We start from the raw sequence: 21170 nt of genomic DNA on the forward strand, positions 1-21170 counted from the left end.
ACAATTATTGATCCTCTGAGTAGGCGATTACAATAGTAACTCTGCAGCTGAAAATGATAGACGTCAACTGTGTCATTTGCCCGCTGCAATAAAGGGCTCAGAGAACACACATAATAAGAAGTTCCATTTTGCAGACAAATAACTTGGCTTTTGAAATGGCATAGAGTGTATTCTTCAAAGGTACACTAATGTCAGAAACAGAGTTAGATGGGCACCAAAGGTCATCATATCCTACATTTGCCTCCAAAATAGTTTCCTGCCCAGTAGGATACACTGCAAGCTGAAAAGATCAGTCTATGTGTAATTCGGAGCAGTGTGTACTAACAGGTATCAGGTGCACTGCCGAGACTCTGTTTACAGGAAATGGTTCTGAAAATGTACCATCAAATGTAATTGATTATATTATTTGGGGGTTTTTTTTTAAAAAAATGAACATTTAAACAATTAAAATCTGGGTGGAAAAGATAAGAACTGCACATAATAAAACTGCATAAAACCAATAGAAAGCTAAATAATTTCACATTAATTCTACAATAACTAGCAGTATATCAAAACAATATCCTACATTTTCATTTTTGACACCACAGGTTGCCCCTAAGGGAAAACAATTTAAACATACAATCACAGCAGAATGAGTAGAAATAACCTATAACGAACCTATAAGAATGTTAAATACTACTGTGTTATATTTATGAAAGCACAACTCTGGTGCAACATCTGCTACTGAAGGAGGTCAAGAGAGTTTTTTACGTGTGTTTTACAACTAGGCTAGCATACATAACATAAACCAGGCAACCTACCTCATCACACAGAATAATTGCTACAAATGATCAAGCAAGGAATAAAGTTAGGCTTCCATATAAACATTGAAAACATGATCTATGATGATTTAATAAAATCAGATTTTTCCCCCACACCAAGAGGCTTACAAAAATGCCCTGCTCTCTGTAAATCAGTTGGAGACACACACCCAGAAAACCCTTTCATTCAAGTATTACTTTTATTAGATGTTTTCATTAGAAAATACAGGTTTCACACCCTGGCATGGAACACAGATCTGAATGAGAAACTAGAGGAGGAAGTCTGGAACAAGAGCTGGGTGATGAATGCCAAGAGGCTGATCTGCATGAAGAATTCCCAGAGCAAGCTGCTAAACCACTGGTATATACAACACCTGTCAGACTGCACATAATCAAAAAGACATTAAGTCCCCTTTGTTGGAAAGTGGGTAGGCAGATTGGATCACTCTACCATCTGTGATGGGAATTCCCTACAGTCCAGATATTCTAGAGCAAATTTATTAACTACTAGCTGGCCCTGCACGCGTTGCTGTGTGTTAGTCTGTGAAATGGAGGGTTAATAGCCCCCCTTCAGATCCCCCTGAGCCTCAGAGTCCCCCTGAGTCGTGGTGAGATACTGTGGAGAGGGCAGGTTTCATCCCTGTGTCTCCCCCCACCCTGTTCTGACTCATTACCTATCCCTGCTCCCTATTCGCCCCCCTCTCCCCGCATCCCCTCCAGGCAGACCCCTACCTCCACTTGGCCTAGTCTGGAAAGCGGCCTAGTCTGTCTGATAATGGCCGCCTTGGTGGTTTCAGTTGCTTGGTTGATGATGTCATTTGGCTTGTGGGTGTGGCTTAGATTTCACAGGAAGGGAGGGGGTGGAGGAGGGTATTATGCCACTTGAGGGCGCTGTTTGACTTTGTGGAAAACCAGGTCTATATCTGCCCAGGTGTGTGATTTGAGGGATTTTTGTCCCCAACAACGCTCGGGGAGTGGCCTGGATCGTTGTGTCAAAATTTCAGGACGATCGGTCAAGCGGTTACGGAGAAAAGTGGAAAACGCAGTTTCACGATTTTTACATTTTTAAATATATATAGACTGTGAGGAAATCCTCCATTGCCAGATTAAATGTGATCTCAACAGGGCTTATTCTCCTGAACCACAGAAACTAGTGGCGCTGTCAAATTCCTTAAGAACCTCTATTTTAAATTTGGTGGTGGCAGCTAAGCTGTGCATTCTCCAAACAAAACAAAACTTCTCTTCACACACAGCCATAAGACAGTAGTTTGAATTAAGTCTACAAAATGAGAGAGGAAATGGAAAGAAGACAGAATTGCATTCCCCACAATGTAAAAAGCTACATGACTTTGAATTATTTATATGCGTGGCTGTGCATTTTGCAGCTCTGGATCACTTCATAAGCACAGAAGTTGGTACTGACATGGAATTTAACTTTCTGAAAACCACAGCTTTTATTTAAAAACAAACAAGATGATGTTCTTGAAAGTGTGTTGGATGGGGCTCATGAAATCTCAGAAGCCTCTGCCCAAGATTCAGGAGCAGCAGATTAAGTTATGCAGAATAAGCAAATATGGTCACATTTTCTTAACCTGGGTAAAAAGTGCAGAATCTACACAGCCCTGTTGATATATCTAAAGTGGATTCCAAGAAATATAGCAACATTAACACCAAGCACTGAATGCTTTATATTTAGTTTGGTGTTGTTTGATATTAAACTATACACTATAAATTTGCCCTCCGTCAATGTCAGGAGCACTTCTTGGCTGGCCTTCATGGTGGGACAAAGGGCAGGCCCTCTTCAAAAGAGCAGTGAGACTCAAGGGCACTTCTAGGCTGCCACTTTTGGGGGGTTTGAGTCACAAATTCAGGTTGAGTCACAAATTCAGGTTGATTGGGAGGACTTGCACAACAAACACGCTTCCCCAAAGGACCGGAATTTTGGGATAAGAAAAGTGATGGGGGTGCAGTGGAAAGTGTGGGGTAACACTTGCTTTGATTTAACAAGGTCTTGCCTTCCTGCAAACAAATCAGGTCGAATGTTCACTAAATAATCAACCTTGTCTAATCTCCCTGCAAACAAATCAGGATGAATGCTCAATAAACAAGTCTTCTGGAAGCGACCTAAGTATGTTGGTCCAAATCTAAATTGAAAGGCCCAGGAAAACAGGAAATCTTAAAAATTTGGGAGTGGAATGACTGTAAGCTGTGGTACTGAAAACAAATTCCTGGGCTGAGCACACAGAATACCATAGCATAGAATCATGCCCAGAGGCATTCTGTTTCTTAATTCTAAGTGTACACCTGTTCCCATACCTGGCACACCAGCTGGGAGGGATGAAGCATTCCCCCCCCCCCCAAGTTCTTAAGGAGAGGACTGAAAACCCTTGTCACATGAATTCACCGCCCTCAATAGCACCTTTGGGACACACACCAATTACTGCTGTGCACCTGGTTCTAGTTGGCGGACTTTGGGCCACCAATTTCTTTTTAAAAAAGAAAAAGATCCTACAAGTTTGAAGACTGCCCACCCTAGATTAAGGTCTTTATATTACAGGCACTGAAATATATGTATTCTTCATGGGTTTGGCAAACTTACCATCCGGGTATAGGGCGGTATATAAATTCAAATAATAATAATACAGTGGTACCTTGGTTTACAAACTTAATCAGTTCTGGAAATCCGTTCTTAAACCAAAGCTTTCTTAAACCAAGGCGTGCTTTCCCATAGCAGCTGGGGACTCAATTTACAAATGGAACACACTCAACAGGAAGTGGAGCATGTTCTGCTTCCAAGACAAAGTTCACAAACCAAAACACACCTACTTCCGGGTTTGCAGCGTTCTTAATCCAAGTTGTTCATAAACTAAGCTGTTCTTAAACCAAGGTACCACTGTAGTAGTAGTAGTAGTAGTAGTAGTAGTAATAATAATAATAATAATTCCTTCAGTAGCACCTTAAAGACCAACTAAGTTTTTATTTTGGTATGAGCTTTCGTGTGCATGCACACTTCTTCAGATACTTTGATGGACTTCCATTTCATGCGGCTCAATGTGGTGCCTTCCATAGTTCTGGTTACAGGTAGGTAGCCGTGTTGGTCTGGGTCGAAGTAAAATAAAAAAAATTCCTTCAGTAGCACCTTAAAGACCAACTAAGTTTTTATTTTGGTATGAGCTTTCGTGTGCATGCACACTTCTTCAGATAATAATAATAATGTCTTTGATTTGTTAATTCCTGTATTTGCAGACATCTGCCAACCTGACTGGAAAAAAAGGATTTAAAATCCTCCACTGCTTTAAGCTACGTCTGTCTACAATTTCTCTTTAAATCTTCACTGAAATCCTTTTAGCTTTGTGTTTGGTCAGGCAGGTCAACCATCTTTTACAAAGAGCCTGCATGTTACAGACTGTGGCCATTATGATTTCAGGCTATTTTTCATTCTACTTGTCTCCCTTTTCCGCTGTGCCATTGCAGTTTTACTCAACGATGCTGCAAAGCAGCCGAGTCCCAAGGGGGTTTAAGAAAGGAATCAAACACCAGGGCAACTATGTCATCAGAAAGATTGCTTAAGTCTTGCCATGGGTCTTGACCCTTTCCACTGCCACTTGCCTGGTTCACCTAATTGCTAATCATCAAGTCCCATGTATGAAAAAACAGCATATTGAATGTTGACCTTTGGTCAAGAAATCTAGCCCTAAGCCATGCAATAACCTATATGATAATGCTATTTGCCTTTTAACCAGCTGGTTAGAATCTGTAATAGCCTGATTCATATGCGACATTCCTCAGCCCACTCAGTAATTCCACAAAGGGAGTCCTCATCATCACCCATGTTAGGCACTACGTTCCTTAGTGAGTGCCTAAGATCCAATTTTCAAAGAACATTTAGATTCCAGTGCTAGTGCTACTTTCACAGGAACACTAAAAAAATTACACTGGGGAGAGAGGGCATACTGCTGTTGCTGCTTTTCAAAAAAGAATAAACTAAAGACATCCCACATAACCAATAATGTCCTTTCTGGTGTGTTTAATAGCCTGCTACTTTGATTTAATATTAGAAACATAGAATTGTAGAATTGGAAAAGACCACAAGAATCATCTAGTCCAACACAGGAATATTTTGTTCAACTTAGGACTCGAACCCATGACTCAAGAGTCTCATGCTCAACCAACTGAGCTATACCTCCTTATGCTGCTGTGATACTTTCTATAATGTTGGAGAGGGGTTTTTTTGAATAAGTGTTTATCTGGAACTTCACATGCACTACAAAAAAGAGTCATCGCAGATGTTTGGTTTGAAAGGTTATTGGTATAAAATGCTAAACGACAGCATAAGGATGCTTTGAAAGTTAGTCGTTTGTGGTGTTTCTGGTTGGAACGGGTAAATCAAAATCTTAAAAGGGAAGTACTGTTAGACTCTGAAGCACCTATTGGCTGCTGTCCCTAGGCTATTACAGAGGCTTTGAAGGGCACTTGAAAGCAGTCTGGGTAATTCAGAATATTTTGAACCAAAGAGCACCATGTACTATAATATCAGGTTTCACAGCTCTCCTGCTTCTTTTCTTTTTGAAATGACTTCGTGACTGTGAAATTAACAGTTTTCTATATTTAACAACACACACATCTAAGCAAGTTTATGAACACAATTGGTTCCGGAAGTCTGTTCATAAACTGAAGCGTTCATAAACTGAAGCGAACTTTCCCATTGAAAGTAATGGAAAGTTGATTAATCCGTTCCAGACGGTCCGCGAAGTAACCGTTCATAAACTGAAGCGAACTTTCCCATTGAAAGTAATGGAAAGTGGATTAATCCGTTCCAGACGGGTCCGCAGAGTACTTAAACTGAAGCGTTCATAAACTGAAACATGGGTGTAATTGGTTCCGGAAGTCTGTTCATAAACTGAAGCGTTCATAAACTGAAGCGAACTTTCCCATTAAAAGTAATGGAAAGTGAATTAATCCGTTCCAGATGGGTCCGCGGCGTTCATAAACCGAAAATTCATAAACCGAGGTGTTCATAAACCGAGGTTCCACTGTATAGGGATAATATACGGTAAGTCTGCACTGGATGGAAGCCAGTCACTTCATGCTCACTTTCCAAAATATCTCTCCCTTCGCAGCACCAAATCCCATATTCTCTATGTGCATAAACATGAATTTGCCCACAGTCTAGTAATATGCAATGCTAAACAAGCACACCTGAAAAGCTTGTTTCAAATCCTATATTTAGAGACTGTTTTACTTTATTTTTCTAATAATGCTTCATTTAATGGCATTATGGAGGACATTAATGCCCACTTTCTCATGTAAGCTTTGAGATCATCACTATTAACATTCCATTATGAAATAATTGTTGATGTACATACAATGTCTCAGAGACTGTTCCTCCTATTGTTTGGCATTCCACTAAACCTGAGGCAAGTTCCATATTCATTTACCCTCTTGGAAGCCTGTCAGTGAACACATGCCAGCGCATGATGCTTCATGGCACTATCTGCAGAGAATTTAGTCCACATGGAACAGAACCAGCTGGAGCTACCAGAACATGAACCTCCTGAAATACATGTCTTTTCTTCTAGCATAAAATGTCAGGAAGTGTCCTCAAATGACTCCACTAAGGTCATTAGATTTATACGGGCAGCGTAAAGAGTGGATGCTTACACAAGCCTCCGTGGTTGTTTTATCAATAGCAGCACACAAATATTTGCATGCGATAGGAGAATTCCCCCAAAAGAGAATCCAAACTCTGAATTGCTGGTAATGGGCTGCAACATGAATATAAATAACACAAGTCAGAAAAAATTATTTATGTAACTTATAATGTGTAAAATCAGGGACCCAGGTGGCACTGTGGGTTAAACCACAGAGCCTAGGGCTTGCTGATCAGAAGGTCAGCGGTTCAAATCCCTGCAATGGGGTGAGCTCCCGTTGCTCGGTCCCAGCTCCTGCCCACCTAGCAGTTCGAAAGCTGCCCACCTAGCAGTTCGAAAAAGTTGGGGGTTGTCTTATACGCCCAGTCGTCTTATACGCTGGAATATACGGTAGTTTTAGCGGGCACCGAAAAGAATAAAGTGAAGGCACCTGCCTGTTGTCAATAGGCATGGAGTTCCACAGTGTAGTTTCTGCCACATTAAAAGATCGATTTCTTATGACTGAATAACAGTTATTACGTGGCACCTGTAACAGTGCCAGTTTCACAGAGCAAAAGGGTGTAAGGCAATCTCGCAGACAGACGGGTCCCAAGTTTTTAAGGGCTTTACCTACCAATACTAACCCTCTGAACCTGACCCAGTACAAATCAGCAACCAGTGCAGATCTCTGAGCGCAGGTGTTACATGCTGACAAGATCTCGCTCCTGTCAACAATTGTGGTGCAGTATTCTGCATTAACTGCACAAAAAACTAATTCAGTCTTAAGGTAACCAGTGCAGTCTTAAGGTAACTGTGGCCAAGCCTTCCTGGTCTAGCAGGGGTGTAGCTGTTGTACAGGCATCCCTAAACTGCGGCCCTCCAGATGTTTTCGCCTACAACTCCCATGATCCCTAACTAACAGGACCAGTGGTCAGGGATGATGGGAATTGTAGTCCAAAACATCTGGAGGGCTGAAGTTTGGGGGTGCCTGCTGTTGTACCAACTATAGTTGGTAAGAGGCACTTCTAGCCACTGAGGCTACCTGAGATGCCAGTGACAAAGCTGGCTCCAGAATTACCCAGAACTGCAAACCTGCTCCTTCAAGTAGAGTGCAGCTGCATTAATAATAATAATAATAATAATAATAATAATAATAATAATAATAATTTTATTTATACCCCACCCTTCCCAGTCAAGACCGGGCTCAGGGCGGCTAACAGCAAAAATATCAATGCAAGTATAAAAGAAACAATTCAATTAAAATGCAGATTAATATAATGTTAAAATTCAATTTTAAAATTAAAAATCTACAAGTAAGATAAAACCATTATAAGATAAAACCTTAGGGGAGAGTAACCACGGGTCAGACTGCGTCAGTCCAAAGGCCAAGCGGAACAGCTCTGTCTTGCAGGCCCTACGAAAAGATGACAAATCCCGCAGGGCCCTAGTCTCCTGAGACAGAGCGTTCCACCAGGTCGGAGCCAGTACTGAGAAGGCCCTGGTCCTGGTCGAGGCCAGCCTAACCACCTTGTGACTCAGGATCTCCAGTATGTTATTATTTGTGGACCTTAATGTCCTCTGCGGGGCATACCAGGAGAGGCGGTCCCATAGGTACGAGGGTCCTAAGCCGCATAAGGCTTTAAAGGTCAAAACCAGCACCTTAAACCTGATCCTGTACTCCACCGGGAGCCAGTGCAGCTGGTAAAGCACTGGATGAATGTGATCCCATGGCGAGGATCCCGTAAGGAGTCTCGCCGCGGCATTCTGCACCCGCTGGAGTTTTTGGGTCAGTTTCAAGGGCAGCCCCGCGTAGAGCGAGTTACAATAATCAAGCCTAGAGGTGACCATCACATGGATACATTCAGGGTAGGCAGTTGACCAAGTTCCCAAACACAGGAACTACTGACCCACAGTGCCTTCAACTGGTGAGGATTCAAGCTCAGCTTCTTTTTCCTCATCCATCCCACCACCATTGGCCCAGGCACTGCACAGCCTCACCTGATTTGGATGCTATGAAGAAATAGAGCTGAGTGTCATCAGCATACTGCTAGCACCTTGCCCCATAACTCCTCCTGAAGCAATCTAATAAAAAACAACTTTTACACTCAGAGTAACCAGTAATCATTCAACTGGTATCAGAAGCCAGGGAAAGCTGCATCCCCTGTTAGTCTTGTTGGCCCAACACCAGACGCAGGTCCTCAAATCCTGCCCCAGGGTCGAGAAGTGTTCTGGCAAAGGAAAATGAAGTTTCATGGTTATCTCTCCCTAGCCGTTGCTGCTGTACCAAATACCCAAGCTGGGTCATCCCCTCCACCATGTTATGAGCATGATCCATATTCTACCCCATATTTATAGATAGCATGGTGCAGAGTGACAACAAATATGAATAGGCGCATATCCTTTGACTCCCGCCCCTCAACTAGGCACAGTATACAGATGGAAGCCCACTTGCTACTGTATCATATGCATATGTTTCCTGGCCAGCCATAGCAAAGTAATGACCGTATACCTCAACCATGGTGTCCAGCAGCCAAGGCTATTCCTTCCTGCAGTGTGTAATTAATACACTGGCAGTCTAATCAATTGGGGATTGGTTTGTGTGAGGAAGGGATACTGCAGGTCCATATTATATACCTGATTGGGGCTAAAACAGAGCAGAGGTCAATGCACGTGGGTGTGTACTTTGGCCAGCCAGCATAGACTGCAGGTCAATATATCCCCACCCACTTCTCCATCATCCAGTAAGTGAAAACGGTCTTCTTGGCCTCCTATCCTTGATCATCCAACTGTGATGAGGAAACCTAGGAATGGTCCATTCCCTGCAGTTAAACCCATCTTTATGTACAAAGGACAGGATCAAACCCTTTGTTTTGGCATCAGCTTCTTGGGTCAGTACAGCAATTGATAGCCCCCTCCCAATCAGTGTACTCAGCTTTCTTCTGTTTGATGTACTAAGAAAACTCCAAGCTGTTAACTGTTACTTATCTGCTATAAGTAAATTTGCTGTCATAACTGCAAATTCTTTCTTTTCTGCCCTATGAAAAAATGCTATCAAACATAGACATTTACATATACTTACAAAAACAAAAGTTAGTGATTGAAGCTATATTGCCTCACCTACTTAATATCTCCAGACCTCTGCAAGTAACAAAGAAACAACTATCTCTTTCAAAATATTCTTCCATGGAGGCAGAAAGACTTATTCAAATTGCTTCAAGTATCTACTTGTGCTAAACCATCTTGAACATTATCAGATATGTACTCTATTTTTTAAATGACCAATATATCAACACCACCACCACTTCATGTTAGAGTTCTCTGGCAATCTATCAAATCAACATTTCTGTAGTACACATATATCAAATGAATGTTTTCCTACTAAATTCCTCTACACCATACACCCTCAGTCAGCCATTTCTAAATAGTGCATAAAAGTAAAGGGACCCCTGACCGTTAAGTCCAGTCACGGACAACTCTGGGGTTGCAGCACTCATCTCGCTTTACTGGCCGAGGGAGCCAGCGTTTGTCCACAGACAGCTTCCGGGTCATGTGGCCAGCATGAGAATGCCGCTTCTGGCGAACCAGAGCAGCGCCCAGAAATGCTGTTTACCTTCCTTACCTATTTATCTACTTGCACTTTGACATGCTTTCGAACTGCTAGGTTGGCAGGAGCAGGGACCGAGCAATGGGAGTTTACCCCGTCGCAGGGATTCAAACCACCGACCTTCTGATTGGCAAGCCCTAGGCTCTGTGGTTTAGATCACAGTGCCACCCGCATCCTTATATAGTGCAGAGTGGTTCACTAATCTATTCCCCCCTTGGGGAACTAGGTAGTAGCTTTCATGTTCAATAGATTCCAGCCATTACTGTATTTCATGAAGCCTGCTACAAAATCCTCCAGTTAAAAGCCACTGGGGTGTGTTAACAGCACAACATACAGGAATAAAATTCCTGGCAGTTAGAAATGAAGAGAGAGGAAGAGGTTAATAGATTCTTAATTGTATTGTCCATCTCCACTTGTCAGAGAGGCATTGAAAAATGCAGTCTACCAACCACTCTCAGCAGAGGTTGTTTCCTACACATTCCTTCTAGAACAGAACTGAAATCTTTCATCAGTTAGGCTCGTAGATTAATCAACTGAATGTTTTGTTGATCAATAAGTGATAATTAGTTTTAATTTGCTGGGATATTTATTTTTCCATGATATTTTGGTTTTCATGTAAGAGCTCATGAAAATGAGAAAACTAAAAATGGCCCTTGCACAGCGAGTGTTGGCTTTTCTTATGTTTATTAATTAATAAGCTATATTGTACTCCTTTCAATATCTCAAAAAGGAATAATATACAAAATTTATTTCCATGGAATCAATTCATTCATTGATTGATTTAACCTGTCAGGAATCAACTATACATTCTCCGTCTGGTTGCCAGCGCTGATCATTCTTTTTGCTTAAGCTCCACAAACAGCATAAATATTTTTCTATTACCGAACACAGCTAGAGCTGCTGCCAGGGGGTTCCCTAGCTCCTAATTCAGTTGCTGGATTGTGTATTGGTTCGAGATTTATTTATTTTTAACCACACAGGAAAAACGGAAAGCTGCTCTGCATACAGCTAACCATCCTGATATACAGATGCAAAATGTAAATATAAGTAAGCATCTAAAGGCTGAGAATTACTGTGCTGCAATATCTCTAATGACACCATACATAGAGCCTTATTTTTCTGAAACCTCCTGTGCAACAGGACCAGCCACCCAGCTTTCCCCCACAGTAGGATGAAGTCTACAAGCCTTCCAAATACAGCAGCTTCTTCCACTTCAGCTACTTCCAGCACCCCGTTGAATTCTATGTCCCTAGAAATACCATACACCATTCTGGAGCATATAAGGAAAGTAGTACAGCAAGAGTCCACCTCTATCCATAGCAGCCTGTTTTCAATGAGCAAAAAATTGTTGGCACACTATTTTATCACCAGAATACTTTAGTCTTCTCTAATGATGCTTACATTTTATTTATGTATTTCTTTCAAAGGACTACATGACTACTTCTGTACACATTTGAACAGCACAGTAAGGCAGTGCTCAACTCTTAAAAAATAAAAAGTGCTGACCGCCCTGACTCAGGATCATCGGTACCACCCAGACAGACCAAGAGTCCAATTCAGCATGCACAAGTTTCCTATAGTAGAAAACACAACACAACTAATAAATGAAGAAAAGTTGCTTCTCGGGTCATCTGCATTGTCACGGGCATCACCCAACCGGAGCTGTGCCATCCATGCTATCCAGAGAGCACCCCAACTCACAATGGCCCCTCTGAGTGGGAAAAGGGATCGCATCCCTCCCGTTCCCCAAAAGCAACAATATCGTGCAGCTTTTGCTATTGCAGAGCTGCAGCCTCTGCAAAGCAGAAACCTTTCTTGAGGAAGTACGTCTGGATGTCACGCAAGGAATGCGCAGCAGCTATGGAATCGTTGCGCTGCAAATCAGTAGCCTGGGAAGGCCCTTCCTGGGTTAACTTTCCAGGGGTTTTTTTAGCACAGCGGGGGGGACGGGGGACATTAATCTTCCATTTCTAACAGCGGCTCTCCCACCCACCCACCTTGTGGTACCCAGCCCTCCGCCAGGGTCCACCCTTCGCCTGTGAGTAAGTTCTCCCTGCGCTGAATGCGCTCGGGGGAATTGTGCGCGAGAGAGGGAGAGTTTGAGAGCCAGCAGGAGGGCAAGGGGGTGGCAGTGGCACGAAGCCAGCAGGGATGCCGCGGGGCGTCCGCCAGCCAGCACCCCTTTTTGCATAGAGAGGAGCGTGGTCGGAAGGGGTGGGCTGCCTGCTCCCCTTCCTCGGAGCCCAGGGCATCCCAGCCGGGTAGAAGCACCTGGATGTGGCAGGAGATCTCGGAGTCGTCCAGCAGCCGGATGGTGCACTTCATCTCCTGGCTCAAAGACCTGATGCTCGAGCTCCGGAACCGGATCATTTTCATGGTCCTCCTGCCGCCTCGCCTCACGCACTCGCAGGGCGCGAACATGCACCGCAGTCCGGAGCGGGGGGGCCCGGCGACCAGCCCTGCTGCCTCGGCCCCTCCTCGCCGGGAGGGGAGATGGAGGAGGAGGAGGAGACCCCGCCGGGAGCCAAGGAAGGAGGGACCGAGCGCCTCCCTCCCTCCCTCGCCAGGCGGCGGGCGGCTCAAGCCCGAGGCGGCGGTGGTTCCCGCTGCTGTTGCTGGGTGAACATCATGCTGAGGAAGAAGCGGGGCGGGAGGAGCGGAGCGCAGAAGAAGGGGAGGCGGAGGAGGAGGCTGCTGTCCCCGCCGCCCGAGTTCCTCCCTTTGCCCCCCCCCCTTGCCCAAGGCAGCTCCTGTCCCGGCCTAATGGGGGCCGCTCGCAGCGCTCGCGCCGGAAGCGAAGGAGGAGCGCCTGTCGCGCGCTCACAGCTGCGGTGGGGACGGCTCTGCTCACTGCGCTGCCGCTGCCGCCGCCGCCGCTGCGTCAGGCTTCGCTCTTCTCTCTCGCGCCTCCCTCAGCCTCCCTCCCTCCCCGCCCGGCCATCTCTCTCTCTCTCTCTCTATCGCCGTTGCCCCTCCCTCGGGCGCCCGCCCTCGCCTTCGCCCCTCGCTCCTTCTCCTTCCCCTTCTCGCCCTTTCTCTCCCCCCTCGCTCCTCATATTCGCTTCCTTTTGCCTCTCCTTCAGCCTCCTCCTGATTCTCGTCCCTTTCCTTTCCTCCTTTGCTGCTCCTCTTCGCGTCCTTTCCAATTCTTCCACCCCAGCCCCAGATTTATTTCCTCCAGCCTTCCCCACTCCACCCCTCATACTTTACCCCCTTTCTTGCGCCATTTCCCATTTTCCTCCCTCAACTTTTCTTTTCTTTCCTCCCCTCATTCCTTCGTTTTCTCCACTTTCCCTCCGTCGCATATTCGCTTCCTCGCCTCTTCTTGTCTCCATCCTGTCGTCTAGTATCCCTTCATTGCCTTTTCTCTTCCCCTTGGCGTCCAGGCAGAGACCCAGAGGGGACCCAGTCGCTTGGGGGACACTTCCCTTGGCTACTGCTTTCGGGAAACTGGGGGGGGGGTGACAATCAATGGGGCTTCTGCATTTCATAGAATTGTACAGTTGGTCCAAGTACCCCCTGCAATGCAGGAATCTTTTGTCCAAATGGGGCTCAAACCCACAAGCCTGAGATTGAAAGTCTCCTGCTCTACCCTGTTCCCCTGAAGGCTAGTGCAGGACATTTTGCCGCCTGAGGCCAAGGATGAGAGTTCACCCTTCCCATCTTATGCATTTAGTAATTTACAGGTAGGTAGCCGTGTTGGTCTGAGTCGAAACAAAATAAAAAAATTCCTTCAGTAGCACCTTAAAGACCAACTAAGTTTTTATTTTGGTATGAGCTTTCGTGTGCATGCACACCCAGGGTGTGGTGGCTTCTGTTTCAGTGTATCTGAAGAAGTGTGCATGCACACGAAAGCTCATACCTAAATAAAAACTTAGTTGGTCTTTAAGGTGCTACTGAAGGAAATTTTTTTATTTTATTTAGTAATTTGTTAGGTTTCTACCTCATCTTTCCCCATGCATGTCTCTTTCCTCCATTATCTGTGCAGCAAGCCTATAGGAGAGGTTAACCACTAGACCACACTACAGAGGCCCACCAGACTGGCAGGTGAAACTCCACTGCTAACAAAACAAGAGTCCGTCACTGCAACAGGTTGACATAGTGGGCACAGGGCAGGCTGCATGGCACTCACAGCTCTGTGGAGCAGGCAGGGAAGGAGCACCACTGCTTATAACACAGTGAGTATGGCAGTGCTCTCCGTGCCAAATAAATAAGCTTTTACTCATTCCTCCTTTTCCTTCCAAAGACCTTTTTATCTCCCCAGGCTTTATTAACCTCTGCCTAACCCCCTGCACACAGATCATTTTCGGTACTGCCTATTACTGTTTTTAAAGTGATTTGTATTAGTTCTTATAAACTGCCTTGGGAATTTTGAATGTAAGGGCAGGTACAGAAATATTTTAAATACAGTGGTACCTCTTCTTACAGACGCCATCCGTTCCGGGGTGCCATTTTCACCCTGAAAAGTCGGTAAGTAGAGAGCCGCTTCTGCGCGTGCAGAACGCTTCTGGTGTGCAAGCGGAAAAACCTGGAGGTATACACTTCCATGTTTGCCAGGTTCGCAACCCAAAAATCCACAACCTGAACCTAACGCAACTAGAGGTATGATGTAAAATACAATAAAAAGTCTACCGGTCATTTTCTTTTGCACCCTCTCAATTTTCTCCTCCCTGTCCCCTACCCCATCCTTCATCTGATCTAGTTGCTTTGTTGCACTTGAGTAACACGTAGACACAATAGGTTTGGCAGCTGTTGGGGGCAGGCCTTTCCCAGTTCCTAAAAATGACTTGTTATGCCAAGTGGAAGGATGTAAATCTTGATATTATTAGCTCCTTGGCGCCTTTCTTGGCACCCAAATCAGGCTTGGAAGAATGGGGTCATGGCTTCATACTGTGAATCTTCAGCTGTTACCTTACCAACCTGTGGGAAAGAGTCAGGAAATAGCATAAGGATGAAGAGAAGCACTTAAATTCAGTGCACTTCTCCTTTGATGTGATAAGCAGACAACTGTATAGTAAAGTAATTAAGAAAGGGAGAGAGGAATGTACAGTTAAACCCCCTTCTCCAGTAAACAATTTATATATTAGTATATTAATCAAGACCTAACCATGTCCTGGTGAATTCAGGATAGAGTGGCAAAAGCAGACTGGAAAGGATAAAAAGCTAATTACTTCTGCTTCTGTTAATATTTAATAAAGTGCTGGTTTTACTATACATGATCCCAATAATATACAATAATTAATTGCATTAAATCTGGAGGAGCAATTTAAGATCTCCAGGCTGTGGCTGCTCATCAAGGCTTTCTCTGAACAGTCAGAATTGCTGGACTGTGTGCAGGCCTTGAGAGGATTGCCCCAGGGGGGTCAGATGTGGGCCAGAGGTATGGCATTTCGTGCATCTGCATAATTAGCAGAACAGATAGATACTTATGAGAAAGATCAGCTGCTCCTAAGATCTATACTACTGATAGGTGCAGTTTTAAGGCCTGGTCTCCATCGATACCTTACTACTGTATAAGCATAGCCAGGAATCAGTTATTACCACTGTGCTTGTCCAGAACTACCGCTGGAAGAGCCTGTCACAATTATTATTCTCCTTATGGTTCTGCAAGTGTGTCCTTTCTCACTCACTTGGCCATCCAACTTTCTCCCTTATCATATCTGTTTTATGGATGGATTTAAGGCATTTTTAAAATCTTATATTTTGTTTTTATCTTTTTGTTTTCTACACTGCCTCAATATTTTCAAATGGTGCATCATTTACGAATTATTTAAATAAATCAGTAAGTATACCTTGGTCATTCACAGTTTTATGGAGTGTACATATCTGTCTATCATCTGCCTTTTCCTACTTTTACCTAAGTCGAACTATCAACAAAACAAATTTGCAGTGAGTCACTGACTTGTAGGACTCATATTGTGGAACTCCAAAACCACAAGATTGTTGCTAATTACAGTGGCAATCAAGATGTTAATGGAGTAATTTGAAAGCTGTCACAATCACATTTTCCCAACATCGCACAAGTGCACATCTGTGCAATTCTGGCAATGTAATAAACATTTCAAAAGGAGGATAAAGCAGCAAATTCCTTCTGCTCAGACAATGTGCATAATATAGGAGCCCAAGAAGGAGTAAAAAAGCCCAAATATGCTATATGCAATGTTGCACGAAATCAAATATGTAAACCATGAAATGAGGCATACTCTTAAAACACATCTGCACCATGCTAAAATCAGATATACTATCATGCTGCATCTCATCACTACAGTCCACAAACACTGGGGCTTCAATCCTCTTTGGTCCTCTAAAACAGACCTCAACATCAGAATTCAACTAGAAACATTGAGCTTCTCTGCTCTTAGCATGAAACTTGAGTAGACACCTGAGCACTTAATAGTTGTAATGTAATGCAGACATTACAACTATTAAGTGCTCAGGTGTCTACCAGGTGGCACTGTGGGTTAAACCACAGAGTCTAGGGCTTGCTGATCAGAAGGTCGGTGGTTCAAATCCCTGCAACAGAGTGAGCTCCCGTTGCTCGGTCCCAGCTCCTGCCCACCTAGCAGTTTGAAAGCACATCAGAGTTCAAATAGATAAATAGGGACCGCTCTGGCGGGAAGGTAAATGGCGTTTCCATGCGCTGCTCTGGTTCACCAGAAGCAGCTTTGTCATGCTGGCCACATGACCCGGAAGCTGTCTGCGGACAAATGCCGGCTCCCTCGGCCTATAGAGCGAGATGAGCGCCGCAACCCTAGAGTCGGACACGACTGGACCTGATGGTCAGGGGCCCTTTACCTTTACCTTTAATGCAGGCATAGGCAAACTTGGCCCTCCAGATGTTTTGGGACTACAACTTCCATCATCCCTGACCACTCGTCCTGTTAGTTGGGATGATGGGAGTTGTAGTCCCAAAACTCGGAGGGCCGAGTTTGCCTATGCCTGATGTAATGACATTTTTAAAAATGCATTTAAAAAATAAAACTGTTGCGAAGGAGCACAGATATAAATGTAAGGCATTGATTTGAAAGGTTGCATTACAGAGATCTAATTCTCTCAGCAGATGTTTCTTAACAGTAGAACTAGACTGTAGGGAGGATAATTTAGTCCAACCCCCTGCAATGCAGGAATATGCAGCTGTCCCATACAAGGATTGAACCTGCAAACATGGAATTCTCCGCACCATGCTCTAACCAACTAAGCTATTCATGCTCTATGTAGATGATAATGTCAGGGAGAGGATTTTAATCTAGCCTAGCATGACAGTTTAATATCTGTAGGAATGTTCCCCCACTCCTATTAAGATACAGGTTTACCACCTCATTGCTGTCTGTGAGAATTAGACTGCAATCCTATACAGTGGTACTGTACTTTGGTTTTAGAGCAGCTTAGTTTATGAACAACTTGGCAATAGAATGCTGCAAACCCGGAAGTAGGTGTTCCAGTTTGTGAACTTTGCCTTGGAAGCTGAACATGTTGAGGGTGTTCCATTTGTAAATTGAGTCCCCCGCTAATCAGAGGCTTCATTTTGAGTCTGTTGGCTGTTGAGTCCCAAGCACCCACGCAACACAGAAGTGATATTTGGAGCTTTTGTTTTTGCTATTTTTGCATTTTTGTTTGTGTCGCTTTTTTCAATTTTTTGACTGTGACTTGTTCTTCATTTTATGGGACTGGCTTGTGACTTCGTTTTTGTGACTGTGTGGAACCTAGTTCAACTGATTGATTGTGTGACTGCAGAAATGGATAAAAGCCCCCCATCCAAACAATGACTATCATCAGTGAAAAAAAATTAATTTAAATTTTTATCATCTACAATACTGTCTTATTTATTTTATAGTACAGTACATTGATTATTGCTTTCATTTTATGGATCAACAGTCTCGTTAGATAGTAAAATTCTTGTTAAATTGCTGTTTTACGGGTTGTTTTTAAAAATCTGAAATAGATTAATCCATTTTTCATTACTTTCTATGGGAAAGTATGCCTTGGTTTTAGAACGCTTTGGTTTTGGAGCAGACTTCCGAAACAGATTAAGTTTGGGAACCAAGGTACCACTGTACACATTTGAGCCTCATCTGCGCTACACATCTAAAGCAGTTTCATTCCACTTTAAACAGTCATGGGTTCTTCCCAGAAGTCCAGAACGATACCAGCACATTGCTGACTTAGGCAAGGCAACATCCAGAGTGCCTCACTCTCACTGTCTCTTGCAGGGCAGGGATCTCTAATGCATGGGTAGCATGGAGCCAAAGCAATCTAAGCACTTTGGAGGAAACATCATCCCTTGAGCCTGTCACAGACATGTGCCAAACCTCAAGACCAATTCTAAGAATGTTTATTAAAAATATTTTTAAAGCAGTAATTGTTGTTGTTGTTGTTTAGTCGTTTAGTCGTGTCCGACTCTTCGTGACCCCATGGACCATAGCACGCCAGGCACTCCTGTCTTGCACTGCCTCCCGCAATTTGGTCAAACTCATGTTCGTAGCTTCGAGAACACTGTCCAACCATCTTGTCCTCTGTCGTCCCCTTCTCCTAGTGCCCTCAATCTTTCCCAACATCAGGGTCTTTTCCAAGGATTCTTCTCTTCTCATGAGGTGGCCAAAGTATTGGAGCCTCAGCTTCACGATCTGTCCTTCCAGGGAGCACTCAGGGCTGATTTCCTTAAGAATGGATAGGTTTGATCTTCTTGCAGTCCATGGGACTCTCAAGAGTCTCCTCCAGCACCATAATTCAAAAGCATCAATTCTTCGGCGATCAGCCTTCTTTATGGTCCAGCTCTCACTTCCATACATCACTACTGGGAAAACCATAGCTTTAACTATACGGACCTTTGTCGGCAAGGTGATGTCTCTGCTTTTTAAGATGCTGTCTAGGTTTGTCATTGCTTTTCTCCCAAGAAGCAGGCGTCTTTTAATTTCGTGACTGCTGTCACCATCTGCAGTGATCAAGGAGCCCAAGAAAGTAAAATCTCTCACTGCCTCCATTTCTTCCCCTTCTATTTGCCAGGAGGTGATGGGACCAGTGGCCATGATCTTGGTTTTTTTGATGTTGAGCTTCAGACCATATTTTGCGCTCTCCTCTTTCACCCTCATTAAAAGGTTCTTTAATTCCTCCTCGCTTTCTGCCATCAAGGTTGTGTCATCTGCATATCTGAGGTTGTTGATATTTCTTCCGGCAATCTTAATTCCGGCTTGGGATTCATCTAGTCCAGCCTTTCGCATGATGAATTCTGCATATAAGTTAAATAAGCAGGGAGACAATATACAACCTTGTCGTACTCCTTTCCCAATTTTGAACCACTCAGTTGTTCCATATCCAGTTCTAACTGTAGCTTCTTGTCCCACATAGAGATTTCTCAGGAGACAGATGAGGTGATCAGGCACTCCCATTTCTTTAAGAACTTGCCATAGTTTGCTGTGGTCGACACAGTCAAAGGCTTTTGCATAGTCAATGAAGCAGAAGTAGACGTTTTTCTGGAACTCTCTAGCTTTCTCCATAATCCAGCGCATGTTTGCTATTTGGTCTCTGGTTCCTCTGCCCCTTCGAAATCCAGCTTGCACTTCTGGGAGTTCTCGGTCCACGTACTGCCTAAGCCTGCCTTGTAGAATTTTAAGCATAACCTTGCTAGCGTGTGAAATGAGCGCAATTGTGCGGTAGTTGGAGCATTCTTTGGCACTGCCCTTCTTTGGAATTGGGATGTAGACTGATCTTCTCCAATCCTCTGGCCATTGCTGAGTTTTCCAAACTTGCTGGCATATTGGGTGTAGCACCTTAACAGCATCATCTTTTAAAATTTTAAATAGTTCAGCTGGAATATCATCACTTCCACTGGCCTTGTTATTAGCAGTGCTTTCTAAGGCCCATTTGACTTCACTCTCCAAGATGGCTGGCTCAAGGTCAGCAACCACACTACCTGGGGTGTACGAGACCTCCATATCTTTCTGGTATAATTCCTCTGTGTATTCTTGCCACCTCTTCTTGATGTCTTCTGCTTGTGTTAGGTCCATTCCACTTTTGTCCTTGATTATGGTAATCTTTGTACGAAATGTTCCTTTCATATCTCCAATTTTCTTGAACAGATCTCTGGTTTTCCCCATTCTATTGTTTTCCTCTATTTCTTTGCATTGCTCATTTAAGAAGACCCTCTTGTCTCTCCTTGCTGTTTTTTGGAAATCTGCATTCAGTTTCCTGTATCTTTCCCTATCTCCCTTGCATTTTGCTTGCCTCCTCTCCTCCGCTATTTGTAAGGCCTCGTTGGACAGCCATTTTGCTTTCTTGCATTTCCTTTTCCTTGGGATGGTTTTCGTTGCTGCCTCCTGTATAATGTTACGAGCCTCCATCCATAGTTCTTCAGGCACTCTGTCCACCAAATCTAAATCCTTAAACCTGTTCCTCACTTCCACTGTGTATTCATAAGGGATTTGATTCAGATTGTATCTTACTGGCCCAGTGGTTTTTCCTACTTTCTTCAGTTTAAGCTGGAATTTTGCTATAAGAAGCTGATGATCTGAGTTACAGTCAGCTCCAGGTCTTGTTTTTGCTGACTGTATAGAGCTTCTCCATCTTTGGCTGCAGAGAATATAATCAATCTGATTTCGATGCTGCCCATTTGGTGATATCCATGTGTAGAGTCGTCTCTTGTGTTGTTGGAAGAGAGTGTTTGTGATAACCAGCTTGTTCTCTTGACAGAACTCTATTAGCCTTTGCCCTGCTTCATTTTGAACTCCCAGGCCAAACTTGCCAGTTGTTCCTTTTATCTCTTGATTCCCTACTTTAGCATTCCAATCCCCTGTAATGAGAAGAACATCCTTCTTTGGTGTCATTTCTAGAAGGTGTTGTAGGTCTTCATAGAATTGGTCAATTTCACTTTCTTCAGCACCGGTAGTTGGTGCATAAACTTGGATTACTGTGATGTTAAAAGGTCTGCCTTGGATTCGTATCGAGATCATTCTGTCATTTTTGAGATTGCATCCCATTACAGCTTTAATGGGACCAGTAATAAAGCAGTAATAGCGACCATTATAGTGGGGTCCAGCGCTGAGGGCCTTCTGGCGGTTCCCTCGCTGTGAGAAGCCAAGTTGCAGGGAACCAGGCAGAGGGCCTTCTTGGTAGTGGCACCCGCCCTGTGGAACGCCCTCC

At 43.9% G+C, this 21170-nt stretch overlaps 1 protein-coding gene across 1 annotated transcript in view; it reads right to left on the reverse strand.

The window, feature by feature from the left end:
- The window catches only part of FRMD3 (FERM domain containing 3), a 125285-nt gene extending 112563 nt beyond the window's left edge, over positions 1-12722 (reverse strand). The window contains exon 1 of the mRNA XM_060280078.1: positions 12306-12722. Within this exon, the coding sequence (XP_060136061.1) occupies positions 12306-12455 (150 nt within the window). The 5' untranslated portion in view covers positions 12456-12722. The remainder of the gene's footprint in view (positions 1-12305) is intronic.
- Positions 12723-21170: the final 8448 nt, after the last annotated feature.

The sequence above is a fragment of the Zootoca vivipara genome, chromosome 11, assembly GCF_963506605.1.
Source record: "Zootoca vivipara chromosome 11, rZooViv1.1, whole genome shotgun sequence".
NCBI lineage: Eukaryota > Metazoa > Chordata > Lepidosauria > Squamata > Lacertidae > Zootoca > Zootoca vivipara.